The sequence below is a fragment of the Penicillium daleae genome, assembly GCF_028827525.1.
Source record: "Penicillium daleae strain IBT 16125 chromosome Unknown utg000002l_segment0_segment0, whole genome shotgun sequence".
NCBI lineage: Eukaryota > Fungi > Ascomycota > Eurotiomycetes > Eurotiales > Aspergillaceae > Penicillium > Penicillium daleae.
Window position 1 is genome coordinate 7777439 of NW_026623150.1, and position 24968 is coordinate 7802406.

The 24968-nt window shown below is 44.9% G+C and overlaps 5 protein-coding genes across 5 annotated transcripts; 1 reads left to right on the top strand and 4 right to left on the bottom strand.

The window, feature by feature from the left end:
* Window positions 1–772: 772 nt before the first annotated feature.
* N7458_003663 (beta-glucosidase) lies at window positions 773–3145 on the bottom strand (the record flags this gene model as incomplete). Its single annotated transcript, XM_056907046.1, has 4 exons — window positions 773–1592; window positions 1650–1804; window positions 1857–2573; window positions 2624–3145. The coding sequence occupies 4 exons, from the start codon at window positions 3143–3145 to the stop codon at window positions 773–775; spliced, it is 2214 nt and encodes a 737-aa protein (XP_056771153.1).
* A 999-nt stretch (window positions 3146–4144) lies between these two features.
* Window positions 4145–4688, bottom strand: N7458_003664 (uncharacterized protein; the record flags this gene model as incomplete). The annotated part of the gene is made up of 3 exons (XM_056907047.1): window positions 4145–4322; window positions 4392–4559; window positions 4627–4688. 3 exons carry the CDS (start codon window positions 4686–4688, stop codon window positions 4145–4147), a joined length of 408 nt encoding a protein of 135 aa, XP_056771154.1.
* A 42-nt stretch (window positions 4689–4730) lies between these two features.
* On the bottom strand, window positions 4731–5362 carry N7458_003665 (uncharacterized protein; the record flags this gene model as incomplete). Its single annotated transcript, XM_056907048.1, has 3 exons — window positions 4731–4949; window positions 4982–5229; window positions 5305–5362. 3 exons carry the CDS (start codon window positions 5360–5362, stop codon window positions 4731–4733), a joined length of 525 nt encoding a protein of 174 aa, XP_056771155.1.
* An 8739-nt stretch (window positions 5363–14101) lies between these two features.
* On the top strand, window positions 14102–15427 carry N7458_003666 (uncharacterized protein; the record flags this gene model as incomplete). The annotated part of the gene is made up of 1 exon (XM_056907049.1): window positions 14102–15427. The coding sequence occupies one exon, from the start codon at window positions 14102–14104 to the stop codon at window positions 15425–15427; it is 1326 nt and encodes a 441-aa protein (XP_056771156.1).
* Window positions 15428–19417: 3990 nt separating this feature from the next.
* N7458_003667 (lignocellulolytic auxiliary activity family 14 protein) lies at window positions 19418–19924 on the bottom strand (the record flags this gene model as incomplete). Its single annotated transcript, XM_056907050.1, has 1 exon — window positions 19418–19924. The coding sequence occupies one exon, from the start codon at window positions 19922–19924 to the stop codon at window positions 19418–19420; it is 507 nt and encodes a 168-aa protein (XP_056771157.1).
* Between the last annotated feature and the right edge of the window lie 5044 nt (window positions 19925–24968).

Below are 24968 nucleotides of genomic sequence, written 5' to 3' on the forward strand. Positions count from 1 at the left end.
GGTCGACTGCAACGATCTGTCCCGCCATTACAGTCCATATCTATGCCCGTGTGCTTCCAGACCATGTACTCCTATCATCCTATGTAATCATTACGAGGAAACGATACCGACGCTAATGAGACCTGATCTTATAGAGCGGGATGCTATGTTGACTTTTTCGGCTTTTGAAATTGCGCCTAGCGGATGTGATGCCACGTGAGGCCGAGCATTAAGAGGGCAAATATGCCGCCTAATCTGATCACGATGATGTAGCCGACTCGGGATGAGAGGATTTGGAGGTCTTTGCCCATGATGGTGGAACTTTTCATGGATTGGGATTGAAGATGTGGTGAAGAACATGATAAGAGGGCTCTTAGGGGTGTTTTTGTATTTCATTCGCGTATCTACAGGGATTCTGGTACTGGCCATACATCGTTTATATCATGTTTGACTTCACAGATAAGAGCCATTTATGGGGTATCTTATACCTGTCGCGAAATACCCCAACGAGATTTTGGGATAGGCTGATAAGCGTTTGAGCCCTTCGGCTCCTTTTCGTAGTACTGTTGGTTTCTGTGGTATGTCTCTTCTTGATAAGAGGTGATACCAGCGTCTGAACTGCTTACAAGCGCGTTGGGAAAAAGATCTACCCCGACCCATGACGGTGTGCTGACTACCCCGAAATTTACGTCCAAGTCTCGATACAAATGGCATATACAATTAAAATTGCTTCAGGCACTTGCAAATTTAATATCCATCAATCATGGGGTATGTACTCCGATGACCTTCGAGTTCACCACTTAACAGTGAATGTACCCTGCAGACGAATATCCCGACTCGAGCTACCAATATACACCTTGAATGTGCCACTAGGCACGACCCATTTCTGTGTCGCAACATCCCAGTAACTCAAATCACGTCTAGTAAGCTCAAAAGAGGCCAAAGTTGATTGCTTAGCTGCGAGCTTCAGCTTTTGGAACCCGCGCAACTGCTTCGGCGGGGTCCTAGGAGCAGAATCCGGAAGACCAATGTAAAGCTGCGCAACCTCAGAGCCAGAAACTGAACCACTATTCCGAACGAGAGCCGTGATAGCGCCCACCGGCTCGAAAAGCTCAGACGGGCCACCTGGAATGATGGGTCCTGTTGATGGCCCAGCAGCGGCAAAGACATGGATGCCGATGGCGCTATAAGCAAAGGTCGTGTACGAAAGGCCATATCCGAACTCGTAGCGAGGGACGAGACCGCTCTCGTCAAAGTGGCGGTAATCAATAAAAAGACCTTCGCTGAAATTATCAACCTCGGCATTTAGCCAGCCGGTGCCGTAGTCGCTGCGCTGCTTGGCGATCGTGTAGGGTAGTTTTCCACTGGGAGAAACGGCACCGTACATCACGTCGACCAAGGCGTTTCCACTCTCTTGACCTGGAATTCCGGCCCAGACGATTGCCTTGACGTTTGGCTGGGCGACAATGGTTTCAAGAATTACGGGTCCAACGCTGTGCACAACAACAATGACATTCTTGTTTTCAGCGGCGACGGCCTCGACAAGTGCATTGCCATTGTGCCAGGGGTCAAGGTTGTTTCTGTCGCCTTCATTACCTTCCACGGTGATGTATCTGGAAAGCCACAAAATTAGCATGTTACACCTGGTGCATAAGAGGTGTTTTAGTTACCCTTCGCCGGAGTCGGAGTTGATGAAAACCACTGCGGTCTCGGCTGCTGCAGCAGCTTTGGCCGCCGCAATAGTGTCATCGGTGGTGCTTTGAATGATCTTGGTGCCGGTCCTCTCAGATTGTGCCTGAATTGCATCGAGAGGACTGACCAGATACTGATAGGCAAGTTAGCTTTGGGGTCTATTCGCAAAATCGATCATGACTAACCGGGAATTGCGCGGTACCACTACCCCATCCCATGGCCAGCGTGCCATTATCGCAACCGCGGTCACTGCACGCATTGGGTCCATTTGGATTGACGACGGCATCCGAGCCAATTATAGCCAGGCTCTTCGGTCTGGTAATAGGCAAGACCTTGCCTTGGTTCTTCAACAGAATGACCGAGTCACGGGCAACCACGCGAGCAACAGAGCCGTGGTCATCAGTCACGTCGACGCTGGCATTGCCACCATTCCAAGAGCTGAAGGCTACCTCGGGGTAACCTTCATCTTGATCAAGGAGATACCAGGCAGCCAGGATTCGGGTGACCATATTGTCCAGGCGAGCCTGAGGTACCGAGCCAGCGGCAATAGCGTCCTGCAGATTCACTCCCCAGAAGATGCTACCGGGTGGGGAATTGAAGTCACTTCCAGGCATGGTCATGTCAAGTCCAGCCAAAGCGCTGTTAACAGTAGTATGCTGTGCATTCCAATCACTCATGACATAGCCTCGGAAACCGAGCTCGTCCTTCATCAGCTTGTTCAAAATAGCATCACTCTCGCAGGACCATGTTTCGTTGACCTTGTTATATGAACACATAACAGAGGCGACATTTGCTTTCACGGCGTTCATGAATGGCCAGACATACAGCTCATGCGCCGCACGATCGCCAATATTAGAGCTGATGGTTTCTCGGTTGTGTTCTTGCTCATTTCCAAGCCAGTGCTATTCATCTGATCAGAAAGGTTGTTCACTATGTAGCAGGTGTCACATACTTTGGCGCATGCTTGAACGCCAGAGTTCTGCATGCCTTGAATCGTCTCCTCCATCGCAATACCGCTCAGATAAGGATCGACAGAGAAGCCCTCCCAGATCCTGCCTCCATCGGGGTTTTTCCCAAGGGGTCCTGCGACTGGTCCTAATTGCACATTGACACCTAGTCCCTTTGATTCAGCGCCGATTGCAGCGCCGCGGGCGTACATCAGACTGCGATCCCATGTTGCACCGGCATTGATACCAGCTGGGAAAGCTGTGACAGGATTCGCGTCTCTAACACCAAGTGGTGAATCCTGCAAACACAGCGATGGGTAACCGATTGACTCGGCAGAGTATGTGTTCCCGACACAAGGTCCCCCTTCCCAAGTTACACCAGTCACGATACCGATCTTTTCAGTTTGATTGAGCTTGTGCAATGCCCTTTCGGCTTTTGAATAAGCTGCATCCCATCCGGCACTCCCCAAGCTATAAGCTCGGACTGCCGCGGTGGTTGCCAAAACAGAGAATAAAAGCTGTATCATTGGAAAGGGGCTGGAAACTCTCATATATTGAGACCCTGAAAAGATTCCGGGTCCTTGTCACCTTTTTATAGTCTGTCTTTCACGAAGGCGTCGAAGCAAACTTGCTTCCAACAAGACCCCTCATATTAGCCCCAATGTCCACTCGAACATATAGGCAAGTGCAAAACCCCATGACCCGGGATTGGGGAAAGCCCCTGTGCTCGGCATGACGCGGCAAATGGTGCCCAGGGGTCTTTCTCCAAAATTCATGGTGACATTTTTGAGAAAGTAGTGCCGAGCCAAGCATGCGACACGGCAATCAAATCATAAGCTAGTAACATGGATGCAACCAAGCCGTGCCTCTCTGTGCCAATGATTGGACGGCGGAGTTTCGGAGGAGGTCCAACACTGCGGGGAAAAGTCGGAGCAAAAGTGGCGGACTCGATGTTCAGGCTATAATTCCCCCACACATCGCTAACACGGGAAGAAATCTTGCATGGGGCTCGTGAGAAGAGGCACTGTTTTAATTCGATCTAGGATCCTTTACTACGTGGCCTGCTCTCGTTGCCACTACCACTCAATCTTTCCGAGGCTGCGGCTGGGTCGTACACAGACCGGAGCCTTTTTGTCCCTTTTCCGTCAAAACTCCAATATTGGCGCTAAAACTTGCGGGGCAGAAGAAAAAAGCCATAAAATCTGCATCGGATGATGTACATTAAATTGGAACGCCGATTTGGGGTTCCACGGTGTTTCTGAAACTCTGGAAAATTCACTGCGACCCGCACTAACTATGCACATTCAGAATCGACTCAGACCTCCTCTGGTAGATTCCTCTTGGTTTCAGTGCCAAAAGCTTCTTCTCCGTCAAAGATCAACGAAAATTCTTCCAAACTGTGACCTTTGGTCTCTGGGTACCAATATAGACAAGGGCAATTTCAACGGCAATAACACAACAGTAAACGACGTAATATCTCCAGCTTATCACACCCATCGCAACGGAAATTGTCTACTCATTAGAGATCAGAGCACAGATGCCATTTGCATGATGTTCATGCCCTTAGCCCGAAGATTGGTAGGAAGGAGTTCAGTAACGCAGACCCACGGCGGCTCATTAAGACCCGCATTGTAGAAAAATTGGTAGAAGAAGATAATGACTATAACCCCAGTCCCGAGAGAACTATCCTTGGAAACCCCGTTCCTGGTTGATTGCAGAGAGGATTTTCAGATCACGTAACAGTTCAACATCCCCACTATCGAGAAAAGAAACAATCTTCGGCGATCAGCCACTTCCATCAGCGATGCTAAAGCAAGAGAGAAACCAAGATTCAGCACAGTCAAGCCACAATTGATACGCAGTTGCTGTGGGTCTGAGATGAAGCCAATTAAGTTCAGGATGAGATGCAGGCAATAAGCGATCAGACCGTTACCTGACAAACTGCATCAGGCAAGGCAATGCGATGATGATGAAAAGAAGATGCAGATTGTCGCGTGTCCTGAGAAACTTGCTATAGCCAGACTTGGAAGCAGATTTAGAAGTTTGGATCTGCAGCATGATTTCCTTCATCTCAAAATCTACCAAAGGCGATATCTCATCTCTACCGATATATTATTTCACCAACACCTTCCGCACATCTTCATAGCCCTTCCGCGCATCTTCATGGCGATCCTTTCGCACTAGATGCCGTGGTGATTCCGGAAGAAGATACACGACAAGCACCTGAAGCAAGGGGAAGAGCCCTTGGAGTAGGGGGGGATGCGCCAGGCCCATGATGCATCCGGACCCATGCAGTAAGTTCCATATGTCACCCACGCGGCTGTCATTGCACTCAAGTACCACAAATTATTGTGGTAGCCTACCAGGACAGAGCGATGATTTAGGTACCCAAGCTCACTGACCAACATCCGCCACGGTTCAACCGCAATCAGGCCACCAAACCCGACGATCATAAGGGAAACTAAAAACATGGCAAAGTCCTGCGCAGCGCAATGGAGAATGGCGCCAATGACTAAAAGAAGCGATCCGATGAATGAAGGAAAGCGACGACCAGTATGGCCACAGAGCCACGGGGCAATGGGAAAGGCCAGGATTTGGTCGAAGATTACCCCTTTTCATAAAGAGCCTAGTCAAGTGCCTGTCGAAAAGCCGAAGAAGTGCTGCCATTGGCTCATAGACTGCAGACCGTTAAGCATCAATCCATCATCGCTGTTTTTGGTTGAAGACAGGTACGGAATGATCATCCCCAAGTTTAGAAGGAGGAGGAAATGACGCTCCTAGCACCACGGCTTCCCGGTATTGGCCACCACATTTTGAAAATTCCATTCGGGTTGACCGTCATCGATAGTCTGGACTTCAGCCACTTGCTTCCTGCTTTGTCGCCCATCTTGATGGTCAGTCAAACTCGATTGAACTTGGATGCCAGATGATTTTGTAAGTGGGGTTCTTACTGAATTTGGGGTTGCTGGTGACGCTGTACAGTATTTCTAACCTGCCTTCCAGGTTTTCTCATTCAAGAGATGCTCAAGCATCTGGAAAGATGTGAGGTCATCCCGTAACTCCGCGATCGAGATTTCGCCTAACAATTGTGGGGCTCTTTTCGGCATATCCTGGTGCTGGTGAGCTCAAAGCACCGTGGCGTACAAGGCTAACTGGCCGAGCTTTGGGTCAGGATAAATGAAATTTCCCGCATCATTAAGCCGCTGCCAGCGAGTGGATAACTCCGAGGACGTTGCACGAGGTTCCCAAGCTAGGGGCGTTGTGGGAGATGAGACCCTAATTCAAATCAGGGCAAGCGCGGTCTTAGTCCTGCACTGAATACGACCAAATACTCTGATGAAAACCTTCGTTTCCCCGAACGCCCGCTAAATACTTAAATTGAGGATTCAATTGCTGTCTTGTCGGAAGACAAGAAGCTCTCAAATTATCGGACAGTGTGCCCACCCAATCGGAAGCTGCAGATCGGATGCATCCCCAGAAACGACGGTATTTCTTCTACAGTGGTTGTTAACAAGTATTTGACCTTGAGTACTTGATAATAATAATGATAATAATAAGGTCATAGTTCAAATAGTTCATGACCGTCCAGCAACTGACGGAAGGAAGCTGCCTATTTTGCACATAGCGGCATCGCTGATTGTCTGCCGAAGACAACAAGCCAACAAACATGTAAAATTTTCCATAGAATCCCAAGCTACACTTCCAGCGACTGACAATATTGTTCTCTTCACTTTTGTAGTGTCAGATGTCGCAAAATATTATATCTGTCTATTGCAAAGGGGTGTTAACAGAGGCAATTCAAATGTTTTCAGTTTGACAACATATGTCAGAGCAAGCTGATACAGTATAGACTAGTATGCATGTTGACGAATGAGATCAAGGGGAACCAGCATCAGATGAATAAGATGATTGATTGAGTCAAAATAGAAGATGCCCCGGAGTAGGTTGAAATACACCCTGAATGGTTCTGGTACTTGGGGCTACGATAGCCAAGTTACCAGGAATACCAAATTACTATACAAAACATAAGGAAATGTGGGTCAGTCTGTAATCCACCTGTCCTAGCGGTAAGTTACCACTCCATTTCTTCGACATCTTTCTTCACCCTACATACCGTGGCGCTACTAAAGTCTGTGACCCCCTACTTGACCGCCAGCAGCACCGCCTTCCCATTATAGCCTACAAACCCCCTAAATTGCGTACATCGTAGTCGCGTATCACATTATATGCAATATTTTGATCATCGACCACACAACTATGCCTCGCACAAGAGCTGGTTTACTAGTGCCTAGCCCTTCAATACCTAGAGGGCCTATCCCTACTACGCGTAGGCCTCCTATACTACCTCTAACTACATAGCTAAGACGCAAGAACTGCGAATTAGACGTTAACCTACGCACTTAAATCACTACCTTAAAAGAGGTTGCAAGGTGGTCTTATCGTTAAATCCATGAAAAATATCTAGATCTACCGCTATCTACTATCAAAATGACTTGTCTTCGATCTCGTATTTAACATAAGGAAGAATCCCGAAAACGATCCGGGCGCCTAAAGATCTTAGATGATAATGAGCGTCAAAAGATCCTTGAAAAGATCCACGAAGATCCACGATCTTCGTACGATGATCTACTCTCTAAGGTTGATCATAAATACAAGAAAATCTCGATTACGCGTTTATTCTCTACGGAGGGTCTTCGGAGGTAGCGAGTTATAAAACGGCTATATCTAAAACCCGAGTATACTACTACACGACTTTCTTGGGCTTTACGGTACTAACACTATACTAAGGAAGACTTTGATCGAGTTTTCTAGTCTGACGAGTATATAGTTAAACGTAGCTTCCGGCTTCGGCTAGCGTATAGTGTTATGACATTTCCTACCATGAGGCTATTCACACTTTTCGGCCTTGGGATTCAGGCCACCCTAGGAGATCAGCCATGGAGATCAACTATGGCGCACCACTTCGGTGGCCTATCCCTGCCCTCTCACCGCTGTTTCCACGGAGGAGAGTCATCCGCCGATGCGCATACAGCTCATGCAAGCCAACGTGGTTACCCCCCTCGTGGTAGGGTTTACTGTATATAAGATCAGTGGGGGGGGGACAGGAAAGAAGGCCCCCCCCAAGAAACAGTCTCTGTTACAATCGGACTTAGTGCTTTGCTCTCCTACCTAGTTGACAGGCTTTCTACCCTGCAAGTAGACTATCTTTACATATAGCTTTATACGTCTATCCGACTAAGCAGTCTAAGACGAAGTTTAGCTAACACTATGTCGCGGATTCTAGGTTAAACAGATGTTCTATGCTATACTTTCTGGGTTACTTCGTCGAAGTAGCTTAGTAGCTCTATACGGAGACCCGGAATCTCCTCGTCAGGAGTTAATCGCTTCATAATTCTTGATTTATATTAGCGAATCCTACCAACTTTACTTATTGACCTAGCTTTAATCTTTCAACAAGATAATGCTTCAATATACACAGCACAGATCGTACGCGAATTTATTACAGATCTAGGCGGTGAGATTATGATTTAGCCGCCTTACTCACTAGTTCTTAATCTAATTAAGAACCATTTGACCTTACTTAAGCAAAAGATCTATGAGATTCGGCCTGATTTACTACGTATGCCAAATAACAACACTACCCTAGCTATTTTAATTGATATAGCGAAGGACGCATAGCAGCAAATCGATCTTAGTGTATTAGAGAGCCTATCAGAGAGTATGCCACGTAGAGTGCAGGCAATTACTTGCTGACGGGAGCCTCATGATTCCCATCCGATGCCATATGGTGTGATTCCTACGGGATGGGATTCTGGATGGACATTCCCTCCTAACGGCCAGCCTAACTACCCTGATGGTCACCCTTAATCCCTGACTACCCCAAGCCCTTTTGCCTAATCCCAAAGAAACATCTCAGTAAGTCCTTCTCGTACACAGCTTCACCATGTCTCAATCATCTGATATATTCTATTTCTCTGCATATGATGCGCCACGATCATTCAACCTGCTTCATGACATTCGTTCTTTCTTCAACCAATCAACCTTTGCATCCAGGATTTTGTTCCTCTTGGTCTCATCCTCCATCTCATTCGTCAGATCGAATTACTAGTCTATATTGTCTCAGCTTGCTCCGAAATCTCGCTATTTCGTCTACAAGGCCTGCTACAGTAACTACGGATCCTTGACCGACCTCTGCGTGAAGATTCGATCTAAATGTTCTCATACACAACTGTGTAAATGAAGGTCTCGAAACTGTCCCAGTACCGACCAGAAAATCTCAGTCTCTATCGCAGTGGGAAATGAATAAAATCCTGTGCGGTAAATTGGTGCGGTGATTAGTGCGGTAATTGGCGAAATAACCCCGCAGCATCTTGCAAAGGCGTTCCCCAAGTGAGATGACCGTTGGAGAAACCATGCCGGAGAACAAATGATCAAGATTTGCCACGCGGTCGGATATGACTTTGACAATTTCTGGGTGGCCGTGACCCAGGAGACAAGACATTTGGCCGGACGTCCAATCAAGAAATTTATGACCAGAGGCCGTGTAAACATAAAGCCCCTTACTTCCGCAGATAATATCCTTTCGGTATGTCGCACCAATATTACCGAGAAATTTCTTGACCTTGTCTTGAAGAGTATGTAGATCGACATCTTGATAGAGATTAGGTGCCTAATCTAATGCAAGGTTGAGAATTGCCATTTTTGTTTTCAGGTTAAGGCCCGCGTTTAGATTTGATTTGAAACTAGCGGGGTTCCAAGCCAGATGGTTTCAAACGGAAAGCTGATGTCTTTAAACGCAGTAAAGATGTACCATTAGATATTTATATGTATATGAAAATTGCCAGCTTTCTTGTGCCGTCTGCTCCACACTGAGGAAGAGAGACCACTAAGGCATGCATATGGATGATCATGATCGAATAGTACTAGGGAACTTGTTGGACTGGATTCCTATTGGATGACAGGTCGCCGCGGGCCGTGGGAAGTTTTTGTGGGGCTAACAGTCCGCAGATAGCGCCGGCAATCTTCAGCGTGTTAGTGTCAAGAGTTAGTTACGACGATATCACCTTCTTGTGTAACGGTGGACTTATTTCTGTCAGCACTAGGTCCAGTGGTACGCCCGGTGCCGTTTTAGCAATTCCCCGTACTAGAAGCTTGCCCGGCAGCATTTCCGATTTGCAGTAACGATGAAGCGCCCAGAGTGCCGGCGCTCATTACTTCCGATAGACGTTAGACAATCCCACCATGATCGAGCAGCAGGGCAGGTGTTAGAAATCTGCTGCATACTTTTAGAGAAAACGAGGAGTTCAGGCAGATTGATATTTGCCAGTACAAGAAACAGACTATGGATGAAGATGATTCCTTCTATGAACTACTGCTGATAATACAGTTGCTGACCCTTTTTACCTGGCCGCGGATGCTAATGAATGATCTGGTGCCTTTAGGTTGGCGAGTCTTCCAGCTCCGATAATTCACCGCGCCTTCGGCGACCTCACCTCCACGGTCCTAGTTTTGGAAAGCCAACTCTTCTTCGGCAAAGACCTTCAAATACCGTCAAATGCCGCCCAAAAGCTTAAAGCCAAGGTTGGAGAATAAAACAGGATATGAGGGCTGAGTGCTTTCCCCTTGAGGATGGTGAATCTGGGGATGAGCATGGGCGCGTTGGTACGCTCGGGGGGAGCCTTTGATTTCGGTAAAAGCAAATACGGCTCGCATACAGTGGCGTCGCAAAAGTCTGTGACCCCCTTGTTGACCGCTTTTGTCTCCGCTTTCCTATGCTGGACTAGTAGATACCTTAAGTAGTATAGTATGGTCTGTCACGTCTAGTTTAGGCGAGCACTAATCTATATTAAGGAGGCGGTCAAACAGGGGGTCACAGACTTTTGCGGCGCCACTGTACAGTAACATTCCATCCAATGATAAATTGGAGAAATATGCATGGAAGCAGTACGCACGTCTACATTTGCTCCACGAGTTAGTTGAATGATACCTCGCGGCTTGATATGGAAAGTGATCGACTTGCTTTAGGTCTAGCCTTCATTAGCGTCGGGAACAGCGAGCGCATTGGTTTCATACTCTCGTCTGGCAATTTCCGACCTGTTTCATAATTTTTCCCCTTCGGGTTTTCAATCCATTTGACAGGCCTGTGCCCATGCTACGTACGCCATATATTGAAGGAGATCATGCCAAAACAAGATAGCCCCAGATTAGAGGAGTCTCCGTTCTGGGGGCTTATTCAATTTCTAGACGTACACCCCGGTTTAATCATTTATCTCCAGTGGCGCCATGTGTCTATTTGAAGAACCTTGTTCATCTTTAGGCTTTCAATTGCCGATAGTGAGGTCTTGAAATTGCGAGATTCTAACATTTGTCGCCTTGCCTATAAATGCAGCGCGCTTCTTTATAAGTCAACCCAAGCTTTACTTTCAATTTTTATTAAAATAATACCAAGGATTTTAAATATATTCAGATTGAGAATGCTTTCTATAGTGTGGCACTTAACTGGCACTAAGGCTCCTATTTTGCCATCAGTGGTTTCTTGGGCGGGTGAGGTAATAGGCGGCATATGCACCAGATAATTGATGCATTGGAGGAAAAATCAGCATGCGACAAACCCCAATCCAACCATCGAAACTCCCAAGAGGGCATGACCACTCCTGAGTGCTTTGAATGTAGAGAACCTCATTTAAGCTAGGGCCGTTATATTGCTATTTATCCCCTTGGTGGACATCCAATAGCGACGGAGCCATTGCATGGGGAGGCCATCGGAGCCTGAGACGTTAAATAAGAATGGCGGTATATATGTGAAGTCGAACTCGGCTCGGCCCAGATTATGGTCGTGGTGCTGCTAGATAGGGATAACTAACGAAAAAGGGGTGGGGGGAAATTGTCAAGAGCGACCGACCGAATAGATGCACTTGTCGAAAAGTTCGCTCCGCCATGGCGTAGATTTCAGAGGTTATTAAATTCGTTCACACCTGCAGCTAGAATGCGCCATCTTGCGCATGGGCCCCTGCATTTCCCACGGTTCTCAGGGCGGCAAATTTCGGTCATACGTTCCTAAAATAGCTGGAAAGAGTTGCGTTTCTTTTTATTCAAACATACTTTCAACTCTACCAGCTGTATCAATTTTGATGTCTGCCATCATGGAAATCGCTCTATCGGCTCGTTCCTCTCGGACGAAAGCTTGCGACAATTGTTGTCAACGGAAGGTAAATGTTCACGACATCTACCTTGTGACCACCGTCGACGGCAGAAACCCTGAGATCTCACAATGATACTCTCCAGCGTAGGGGTCCAAAGATTCGCACCGTCTATTCCTTAGTCTCTGCTTTGTTACCTCACTCGACACTGGTTTACTATGGGCAACTCGACATCGGCAGGGAGAGCACCAGAGTATCTTCAAACCACTTCCTCAGCTCATCTAGTGAGCCCATCCTCACCGAGATGCATCAAGAGGATTTGGTAAGTGCCTGGTCCATCACTTTCAATCAAATGTCATCGACAAAGCTGTCCTATTCAGCAGAATCTACAAGCTTTATTATGAAACATGTCACACTTCTGCACCCACGACGTCTTTCACGAATCCTTACATTTCATGTTGATATGTACATTGAATACCTGTTTCCAATGATGCCTGTCGTCCAGAACGAGCATCTACGTCCGGGCAGCCAAGTGCCGGATCGTCTCAGTAGGCGGGGATACACCTTTTTGGTAGACTTATATGCAATTACTCGCCTCCAGCTAAACCTAGATAGACACACCTCATTTTTTCATTCCGTCCATCTCAGAGAGATATCTCCAACAACAGGGGAGGAATTATTGACTGAGGCCATGCGGGTACGAAAGGAATGCGAGGTTGTGGAAGAAATCGGTATTGAGACCCGTTTAACCTCGTTATTTGTATTTATGCTTTTTCAAATCCCAGTCCACATAACCACGCGTGGTTCTATCTATGCGAGGCTACGTCAATGGCATTTACGCTAGACTGGAATCAAAAATACCTACACCATGTGTAAAACAGATGAAATCGAGCAAAAAGACGCCTTTTTGGCTTCTTTTCGTTGCAGAAAGGTGAAGATGTAATCCCCTTTTGCTAACATCCTTGAGGCTCTCTTACTAATGCTACACTTGGACAGAGAATATGCCTTTTAATAGGAAAAACCGGCTCTTCTTCGCAGTACCATCAAAAGGCCACATCGTCATGATTACGAGGACCTTCTTTTAGCTTCTACTTTCATCAGTTGTGTTTAAATGGCAGAGTGCTTGGCACTCAAGCAGTCTGACATTTTCTCATGGGGGTGGTTGCAATAATATTTGTCTCTCCATATTTATGTATTGATTATTGGTCACTACATTTACACTTAACAATTCATTTTCGTTCGTTAAACCTCTTCTGGCCGGAATATCTTTTTCTCCGTGTTCTGTCTGTCCCCAGGCGTTAGGAACACAAAAAGGGCTTAAAGTTTGACCAACTTTCCACAGCCGATCCCTCTGCCAGCCATCAAAGCCCGACAAGTATGAGCAAGCCCTAGCCACATCTGTTATTGGACGACTCATGAGCATATATACTGCGCTATTAGCTTACTCTGAAATACCAAAACAAGTTTCGGCTCAAGGTAAATTCATGATTAATTTCAAGGTTCGTTCACGTCTCATCTGTTGGAACGTAACGACCTTGCTCTGAGTACAAGGACTTGGCCGATCACTTCCTGTATAGAGCTTCTTACCTCTTGCCTGTCACCGGAACTCGTAAGGAGCCTAGGAGAAGGTAAGGACGGATAATCAAGTAGTAGACTTTACCGTGCGGAGTATTCAAAACAACAGCCTCCGCCCTGGACTAGCTTGATCTAGGAAGCGGCCAAGAGGAACAATCGGCCTTTGTACTGTATAGCTACACCACTTTCCAGTGATGCATATGTGTCGTATTGGATCGTCGTATTCGGGTTCTACTTCATAGCACGCGATTCTCAATTCACATCCTTATTAAAAGGGCACTACAGGAGACCCCGCCCCACCTATTTACCCGCGTGAAACGGGTGATATTTGATATTTTTCTCCTTGCCGAATTCGCGAAAACTTGACTTCTACCTCACAAATCCCCCACCCCCCGAAATTTTGCCGTCTCTCGAATTAAGACATACGAGGCGTAGTCGTTCAGATTTCATGTAATTCTCTAATATACCTGGGCAAATCCCAATAGTCCGCTTCTCCGTGACTGATTTGGTTTCAATTCCGAACCATGCAGTCGCAATCACAATCCTTAGGCAGAGTACTTAAGTGTGATTCACTACTTTAAACAGGGAGAAAGGAACGATACTAGACAGCGGACCTTTGAAGTACAGCATAAAGGGAGGATGAGAACTCTTCAGCCGACGGATATCTATCATATCTTTCAATGCGGTTGATCTCAAATATAAAGGCAGATATCAGCTACCTTTAGCCTTCAAAATATTCAACCTGTGGGTATTACGACAACGATCAACATGCGCACCTCTCAAGAACTTGCAGTCGGAGCGATTGCCGCAATTTTAGGTCATACCTCGGCCATCCCTATTGTTGTTCATCCTGGTGGGGCCAATGATCTTGTTATCACGTCGCAAGATACTCTCGACGAGACAATTTCTGTGAATAATGCTATCAAGGCTGCTCCTCTGGCATCTAATGCCGCCGAGAAGCTTTCAATCTCTGTTTACAACAATTTTCAGAGTGATGGTATCAATATCTATGTCACTGGACTCGGTCCCAACGGGGATATTGTATGTCTGACATCTAGTGGAAGCTGGTATACGCCGGTAGGAAATAGCAATGAGACAAGTCCCCAAGAAATCACAGAAGACATTGCTATTCCTCTTGGCGATTATGAGACAACTACTTCGTTTACTCTCCCGAGCTATTTGTCATCAGGTCGGATTTGGGTCGCAAACGGCGACTTGACATTCTATACGGTGGTAGCTGCAACTGGTGTTCTATCTCTTGTTGAACCATCCGCAGTCAACCCAGATGATCCAAGTGCAGATGTCAACTGGGGCTTCGTTGAGCTTACGACGGACCCTGGCGGAATTACGGTCAATCTGAGCTATGTCGACTTCGTTGGTCTTCCTCTTGGTATTGAGGTTCAGGGCAGTGATGGTACGCAAACAGCTTTAGGCGTAACAGCAAATGCTGTATCATCAATCTGCAGCGCCTTGGCCACAAAATCATCCTCAAATGGCCAACCCTGGAATGAACTCTGCATGACTGATAGTAGCGGCAACTTCCTCCGCGTAGTAGCTCCTTCCGACTATATAAGTCTGTATCCGGATGCTTTCGACTCATATTGGACGGACTACGTCTCTCAAGTCTGGGCTCAGTACGAAAAAGTACCATTAACAGTTGATACTCAGGCTTCGGCTGGTCAGGTAAACTGTACTGTCTCGAGCGGTAATTTGACTTGCGCAGGCGACAACAGAGGCTACGTACAACCAGCTGCCAGCGACATCTTCGGTTGCAACAGCGGTCCATTTGCAATTGAGTCAACTGATAATGCTGTTCATCAAGCTATCGTGCCGCGTCTCTGTGCCGCTTTTGACCGATCAACACTTTTGCTCAGTGGTGGCAATGTACAACCCAGCCTCGAGTCGAGTTATTATTACACGGCATCACCGACAAACTACTACAGCAAGATTGTGCACCAGTATGAGGCTGACGGGAAGGGATACGCCTTTGCTTACGATGATGTTACTCCTGATGGCGTGCTAAATGCATCTGGTCTTCTCTCTGATCCTAACCCCACTGTTCTCACTATCACTGTTGGAGGACCAACGTCTTGATATTGAATCTCATCCAGTACGGTGCAGCTTACAGCTTCTATATTTTCGAGATACAATGTACATCTTGGAAGAGAATGATAATATCATCCTGCATATAGTCAACGTTAAATAACGGCGTAATTCTGAAACCGTATTAGGTCTCTGCACGGTGCGGTCTTGGTCCTCAGGTCGAGGACCGCGGACCAGACCGCACGGGTCTTGCGGTCTCGAATTCGGAGGTTGAGACCGCACCATAGTGAACCGCAATTGCATAATTCTGCCAAGACCTTCCCTTTACCCTAGTACATAATCAAGTCAGGCCCACTGGATTTTTAGGGTTAAATTTTAGTACGGGAAAAAAAAGTGGGGACAGGGCTGACTGGATTTAAACTCCCAACCCCCACTGGATTTATGTTTCGTTATCGTAGAGATCCCAGATTTTAATATGTTATACAGTGCAGTACCGTTTATTAGCATTTCATTTTTGAAGTCGATGCAACTAAGTTTAAGGATATTGTTCGGGGTTCGAAGTTTTTGGATAGGGTAACCGCCACCCGCCGACCGTGATCCATCAACCACCATCACACCAAACCACCCCATAGTGATAGCATTTGTTTTTCCATTTGAAAATTCAGGGGTAGGTTTCCAGATTCCACAGTAACTTCCCATTTTATTTTCAACCCCATCGACGCCCATTGTACATGTCAGGGTATTGAGCAATCCACAGTCCATATACCGGTCATACTTATATATTTCCACATTCAGCATGGATCGTGAGTACCAGGCCCACCCATTTTTTTGTGTCAACGCCGAGTTCCAGGTATTGATTTGCCAGAAATGTCAACATGCCTACTGTCATAGTCTCTTCGGAAATGGCCGACTATTTCATTTTCGTCCGTGCTCCCAATAGTAAATAGTTCGGGGGACTGCAGCGACCTGCCCCGCCAGGATCTATGTGTTTCCCACCGATGTGCATACAGCAATCGCCCGCCAGCCATCGGTAGCGATGGCGATTACCCGTGACATAGGCCACCCACACCGCTTTCCGCGTTGGGTTTTACTAAAACCCTAAAACTGATTTAGCGATGAAGATGAGTCAAGGACGCAAGAAAAGGAAATATATGTAAAAATGCTGGAACCTTCTGAAGCACCGAAAGAACCGCCAGGTTCTGCCTACAACAGGCGAGCGTTGGATGCTCGATCGCATCTTGACTACCGAGCCCCTTCGCAAGGATTTTATCAAGGACTCTATGAGCTCTATGTATTATACATTTAAGAACAATTGGTAAATACACGCTAATTTGAGGATTTTTGACTATTCATGATGCTAGCATACAGACTTTACACTACCTTCTATAAGTATAAAATATATATTTCATACTTCAAACAATATAATACCATGAAACACTCACTCAAATCCGAATTACTACTACTCATAACCTATAATCGGAGATTAGATTTAACAGTTAGAAGATTAAGTATACTTTAACTATAAATTTAGAATTATTTCATGTAATTTCAAACACTTACTCATACATAAGATGGTTATTACATCCTTATTAACTATGACATACTAGTACATATGTAATAAGGGAGGGAATCAAGTGCTTGGTCAGCTGCGTAAAAGTCATAACTATAAGGTACTAAAACGAGTTACTTTATATGGCGAGTTTTATGCTAGTGCGGGTAATATTTGGATGCTGCGGATATCCAATAGATATCCGCGGATGATCGTGAGTTGGATGTGGATAGTAAAGCGATATCCAATGTGAAGGGCTGAAGCCAAATTGATTCAATACTGACTAGGCCAACATGCTGTTTACAAAGCTTGAAGAATAGAAGTTCCGCGCTCCCGATGTCAACATGCCAAGTTCTCGTTGCACACGTGACCACCATCGGGCACTGACCCGTGACATCCAACATCCACAAATTGCGGATGCGGATGGTAAAGTGATATCCGCATCGCCGGATTTGCCGCAGCCTACGAACAGGTAGGCGAACAGGCAGGCAGGCAGGCAGGTAGGTAGGTATCTACTATCTAAGATAGGAAGGAAGGGGCCTAGTATCTATCCTTTACCTAAGTCAAGATAGATTGATTAACCAAGAAAGCACTACTATCGAATACTATCTACTACCTAGTTAAACCCATGCTATCATATGGGAGTACTTACACCCAGGTTGGGTGGAATTAGGGGGTTTCTCTTAAGTATGGGACGGGGTTAGGCAGCAACGCATCAAGAGCGTATCGTTTGAAATATATTGGAGCTAGAAAATGATAACCCCCAGAAAATTCTACTCTAAACCCCCACAACAGTACTGTCAGTAATATTACCCCTCTGCATTCCGTCATGAACCTCGATATTTTACTTTCTACTATTATCAGCATCAGACCTACGACCACATCTAAACGGTTGTCATAAACATAATAGCACTTCCAATAGATGCCCCTGGTAGGGTTTACACATTCAAGAGCAATCCAGAATGCTCCAGTTTAGGCCTACCTACGCCTGTTCTCCCAGGCAAAGTGCACGACCACATAGTCCTCGTCTTAGAGATTGTGCCAAGAAAGCCGGGTTGTGTTACAGTCATGACAGTAAGTGCTCAGACGTTTGTAAAGACATCTGCTAACTCCCTTCAGATTACCTCGATGTTGAAGGATGACGGAGATTACGTCTCTATCTCGCCAACATGAAAGAAAAGCTATCCAATCCAACTTCGATTCCCAAACCATGCTGAATGGCATCATCGAGAAGCCGTACGATACATCCCGAGAGTACCAAAAGACTCATACCTAAGGATCGATTCATACTACGAGGTACCAATGCAAATGTTAGTAGAGGAAAGAGATTGCTTAGGCAATCATTTAATGATTTGGCCAAAAGAACAAGGAGGTACAAGGGAGCTTCAAGATTACATTCGTCGTCTTGATTCTATTCGCGAAGAAGGGAACTTCTCGCAGTTGGCATAAAAGCAATCTTGAAAAGTTAAGGATTTGAAAAGTTATACGCACAAAGATAGACGTAGCTGTGATAGCCTTTACACCGCGCAGCGTCCCTCGATCTGGCCGAGCAGAGGCATCTGACCATTTTTGCAATTTCGCGAAGCCCGTGTGATTTCATTATTACTCTCATATTTCTGAGATTTAGGACTATGTCCTGCCGTATAAGGACAAGAAAGCCCGTATATGTGGTCTACATCCGTGAGGAAACTAACACTATCGCTTATTTTATTCTATACATCCGTCTTCTTGGACCTCTTGATTGATCTTCGAATCTCTCTTTAATTGGATGATGAAGACTAATGGAATACACTGGCGTATCCTTTCGAATCTATACTATATCTGCTCGATTAATAGCAGTCTGTTCGAATCTAGGCTTTGTTTAAACAAAAATGTCATTTTGCGCGCCTTTTGCGAGCGATTCATTATTAGTAAATTAATTCTCATTGTCAGGTTGTAGTAGATGAAGACATACCATTTTTCCAACCCCACGCAGTGTTATACATCGGTGTCTTGCCATCGGGGACTTGAACGTTGTTCCCAGTTTGCTCTATGAGTCCAAGTTACTTCTGGGCATATCGTCTAGGAGAATGACTGACTCACGGTTGAAGGCAATCATTTGCTTAGCACCCTTAACACACTTGCTGGTATCATCCGCACAATAAGCAGCAACTTGAGCAGCGGCGACATTTTTAGAGGAGGTAGACCCAGTGACATTGCATTTATAACCTGCCATGTACCTGGTTCTCTTGTTAGTTAACGGACTAGAACTAGTTTATGGACACTTACATATTGGGCTGTCCACAACCGTTCGGGACCTATCTGGTGTCAGTTAAGTAAAACCTAGCTGCATATTCATACACTTACCCAGAGCCAAGCACAGGTGCATCCACTAGGAGGACAATGAGGAAGATCCTCGGGCACTTCATAAGTAGCGACCCGTTTCCACGGGGTGCTTTATAAAGATATTAGGAATCTAGGCATCCACAGTGCAAAAAGCTTCAGAAAAGATCTTACTGCTCCAGAACTGTAAACACAGCCAAGTTCTCCATCGTGACCGCAGCCAGGTCAGACTGATAGCTGATGGCAAACGCAGTGCCAGCGGCCATGGATTGGTTGTTGGTGTGCATTGCTCCATCATCCTGAATGCAGTCGGCAGGGCTTCCAGGACCAGCCCAGTCTTCGGGGTGCTCTTTCCCGTCCGGCCATTCAGAGGTATACTTTCCATCGTATGAAAGTGTAGTCTGCGCCCGGTTGTGTGCAAGTTCCACCGTGAAAGTTCCTCCAGCTGGAAGTTGCAGAATGTCGCCATGCGCTGGAGGTGCTCCGTCACAGCCGCGATCGTGTTGGAACCACCATTCTTCTTGGGTAAGATTGTATAGGGGAGCCACGGCTGTGTTTGTATTCGCGTTGTCTGCCGAAAGGTTGGGACCTCCTAGGCAGTACATGCCTTTGACCCAAGCGACTGTGTGTGCTTGAGCAACAGCACTCAATGCCAGGAATAGAACGGGGTTCAACATGATGAACGAGGGAAAAATTCTTGAGAGAAAAAAGAAAAGCAGGAGCGAAGAGCGTAGTTAGTGTTAGAAGAGAATGAAACTGAGAGCAGGTAGAGAAGTCAGCTGGGGAAGTCAAGGTATTTAGACAGAAAAAACGACAATATGACCCATAGAGGCATCATAATAACTCTGGATGAGACCTTGCCATGTTATCCGGGGTACACTTGCCCTGATTCTTGGGTATTCATTAATTTTGTTTCAGGTTCTCTACTAAGCGGCTATAGCAGTTACATCCATACAATATAGATAAAAAGGCTCCACGAATATGAAACCGACTAACTGTTATAGGAGATTGGTCTCTCAGGTTCCATGAGAAATGACTACCCCTGGAAGCAGGCTTTCAAATTGAGTTTCGCCAGCTACGGTATTTCGGCATTTAGACAAGATTGTCAAGATATTAATTACGAAGGACCGATCGCAGTGTGTATAGTTAAGGCCTGCTTCAAGAGTAATACTGACTAGGGTGGGGGCTCGCCCTCCCCTGAAGCTCATAGCCCCCCTGTGTTTCGTGGTACTGGATTTACAGTCATATTTCAGGAGTATATGCACCCCAGTGCCTCCACCCTACTAATTTTCCTACTGGTCAAAACTTCTAATTGCAATTTCTACTATAGAGTAGCTAGTTCAAAAATATTATAACATCGCTTGATATAGTAAACCTTAGCCTTGCAAAACCTCTTCAACGCCGGCATCACCCATCTGTTCTAATGCGGTCGCAACTTCATTAACTAACTAGGTATTAGGATTATTAATACCCTGTAATTGGTAGATAGCTAATTAGATGCGATATTCAACAGATTAATTAGATTCAGGCATAGTGGTCGATGGGAAATGCGTGTTGAAATTGGTACGTTAAGTATGTAAATATGCGATATCGTTTGGGTGCGCAATGTCGTATGGGTGGCGGACCCTCGCGGATCCGTAAAAATAGTAATTTTTGTAAGGAGCTGGTTAGTATACCCTAACACATAGGAAGTACAGTGGGTGTTCAAAAGTTTGAAACACCCTCCCTGACCGCTTTTCTACACGATCACACCGTCTCCCTTGAGCTGGCATTGTAATTCGCATATTGTCGTTAATAGCGTAATAAAAGGGCTTGAAAAAAGTAACGAGGATTCAATAAGGTCTGTCTCCAAAATACGGTCTTCAAAAATTGAAATCCAACCGTTTTTGCCTATATTCCTGCGGATCAATATTCCCGGCAGAAAAGTCTTGGCACGGCAGAATGAGCAGGTGGTTTCAAACTTATGGAATTTTTGACTCACTATTCGAATCAACACTTAGCTCTCTACCCACTTATCTTCCTACTCAATTTCAACTACTTGAGGATAATATGATAGCACATCTAGCAGCGCGTACCATTACTCAGGAACAGAAGGCCACTATCTACTATCATCTTGATGAGAATATCCCTCCACGGCAAATCATTAGCTTAATCAAAAAGAGCGATCCTGCTATTGTATATAACCTTAGAAAATCCTTTCTACGTGAACAACTTGCTGGCCGTACACCAATTCAATATCTTCAAGATCAACTACTTACTTATCAATGGAAGTTTGCATTTGAACATGATAAAGAGGGTTGTATTACTTATTTTATATTTGCTCACCCTAATATATAGGAGTATTTACACCCAGCCTAGGTGGAATTAGGGTATTTCTCTTAACTATGGGGAAAAAAAAGGGTTACCCTGTTCGCACCCCATGAGATTCCAGGGCGCACCCCATGGGGCCTGATTTCTGCCTGAATTAGCCTGAGTTTTGCCAAGCCCGTCACGCTATTTAATTACGAATCTAACCACCCCCCTCTTTCAAATATATATATGTTCTGACGCCGTTGCTTTACGATCTTATTCGCCCGAGTTATATAAGTCCTGTGGGGTCTATTGCCTCTTCTATCGTATTCTTATTGGTTACTATTCTTTCTATTCGTGGGTTCTCACTGACCTAACGGGTGCTTTAGGGTGTTTTTATCTATTTCTACTCTCTTCGCGAATATATATTTCTGGCCGATATTCTTCTTCATTCGAAAGTGTCAGATATAGGGCAAGATGCAAGATGTCTAAGCCGTCAGGCAGTATATCAAGCCAGATTCATAAGGCCTATACAATAGCCAGAACGATGTTCTGAATCTCTATAAGCTTTATGCTATTATATCATCATTATCTAATCGGATAAAATCAGGCATAAACAGACGCATCATAGTTGTTATGATGTTAACTACTTGCAGGGTATTACGCGAAGCCGACTGGTCACTGTGAGTGGAGCTGCCTGGGGTTATACTTACCTAGTTCTACTGCGGATTCTAAGAGTATCTCGCATACCGTTGCTATACTAAGCCTTACACGGGTTTAGGTCCTATTAAGTATCTTGTAGAACGTGCTAGAAGTGCGCGCTAAGTGAGTTAGTTACTAAGCGGTAATACTTAAGTAAGCTCCCCTACTTAGTTATAGGTTAGGTTATCTTAAAGGTAAACTATAAAGTGTAAAGTACTAAAGGTAGTATGTGAGCAAGCGATGCTGCGCAGGTTAGGTAGAGAGGAAGTAAGATTAATTGATCTTCTTCCTTTGATTGAATAGGAAGGATAAAATCAATTCGGCTTAGAATCATAAAGATGAAATGAGACAAAGTAAGGTAGGACTGAAGCTTGGTTGATTGTATTAAATCTTGCTTGTATGTTTTAAACATTATTATTATCTTGGTAGAGAAAGCAGGGCATATTTATAATCAACTTGTCTCTTGCATGTGATCATTCTAGATGATGCATGATGATCTCATGCAGATAGATCTAGATGCATAGTGATCTCATGCAGTAGCTGTTTGATCGGTGGTTGCTTGATTGTACGATGTCATTGACTGTAGTGATGATGTAGATCGTGTCATTGACCGTAGTGATGATGTAGATCGTATACTGTTGTATACGTCTTACTTGATGTCATTGACCGTAGTGATGATGGTATAGCATAAAGCTTATAGAGATTCAGCCATCTTGTATAGGCCTTATGAATCTGGCTTGATATACTGCATGACGGTTTAGGCATCTTGCCCTATATCTCACATAGTAACTAAGTAATAATATAAGATTAATCGCGAAGAACTAAATATATAATACTAAAATAAATATTCTTATATATCTAGTCCTTCGTATTATAGTCTATAGTTAGGTCGGTAGTATAGTTGTGAGCAAGCGATGCTGCGCAGGTTGGTAAAGAGGAAGATAAATTAAAGATGATTAAATAAGATCGATTGATCTTTCTTCCTCTTGATTGAATAGGAAGGATAAGTTCAATTCGGCTTAGGATTATAAAGGTAAGAGAAAAGTGAGGTAGGCCTGAAGCTTGGTTGATTGTATTGAATCTAGCTTGATATGCAGCCTAACGGCTTAGGCATCTTGCCCTATATCTCACAATTACAGATTATATTACCTTTAATAGTAGTATATTACTATAATCGACGCCTACGGCGAAGGGTATTAATAATATAGCTTATAAGCAAAAGTTTATACTTTCGGGCAGAAACAAGTATACCTGTGAGATATTCGGTGTGAGATATAGGGCAAGATGCCTAAACCGTCATGCAGCATATCAAGCCAGATTCATAAGGCCTATACAAGATGGCTGAATCTCTATAAGCTTTATGCTATACCATCATCACTACGGTCAATGACATCAAGTAAGACGTATACAACAGTATACGATCTACATCATCACTACGGTCAATGACACGATCTACATCATCACTACAGTCAATGACATCGTACAATCAAGCAACCACCGATCAAACAGCTACTGCATGAGATCACTATGCATCTAGATCTGTCTGCATGAGATCATCATGCATCATCTAGAACGATCACATGCAAGAGACAAGTTGATTATAAATATGCCCTGCTTTCTCTACCAAGATAATAATCATGTTGAATACATACAAGCAAGATTCAATACAATCAACCAAGCTTCAGTCCTACTTTACTTTTCTCTCATCTTTATGATTCTAAGCCGAATTGAACTTATCCTTCCTATTCAATCAAGAGGAAGAAAGATCAATCGATCTTATTTAATCATCTTTAATTTATCTTCCTCTTTACCAACCTGCGCAGCATCGCTTGCTCACAATACCCCTAAAACCTATTCGCTAACTAGAGGTATTAGAATTAAATTAGATAAACTATAATTGCTAACCTATATAACGGAAGAAATTCCGGGCGGCGCTAAGTATAGGAACTAGTTTATTACAGAACCCTACGAGAGAATAGACTACAATATAGACGAAGGTACTACTCCCGGTTCTAAAAGCAAGTTATAACGCAGTCGTGAGGAGAGCCTATCGGTCTCGTATAAGCTTAGTTAGAATAGATTATTAGCGCGATCGCCTTTACCTAAGTTCTATAATAATAAGAAGTAGTTATTATATAGCCTACGCGAGGTAGATATAATTTTTCGTTTAGAGGGCAAGTATCGTTTATCAGTCGTTAGGACCGACCGTTCCCCGGAGCGAGAAATAAGGGATACCGTTCCGTTATCCTAACGAGCCTTCTTAAATAAGAAACGAGACCGAGCTAAGCTTTTGCACGATAATAAAAGTAGTGTGATCTTGGTAGAGCATGTTTTGCTAAATGAGTGTAATCCGGTAGATACCGGCAGAATTCGAGGTGCCTGAGCCGTACGGATGATGTAATCAGGCCACACGTGGCCGTCAGGATCACAGTAGCAATTACCTAGATAACCCCGAGGATACTAACTACGTATATAAAAATACGGTCTTATCTTACCAATTAAAAAGAGCAAGATATACCGCCGTTCCTATACCTAAGCGTCCGCGACGCTACACTATATACGCCTCGATCGACGTAGTAGCCTAAGCAAAAGTCGCCACGGATTAAGGTCCTCTATCTAGCTTGTCTAATATTAAAACAATTTCGATCTAAGGCTTCCTAACGCGGTAGATTTTTTTGTCTAAGGTCGTATATTTAATTACCTTTAAGGAAAAGTTTAAGTATTTCTACT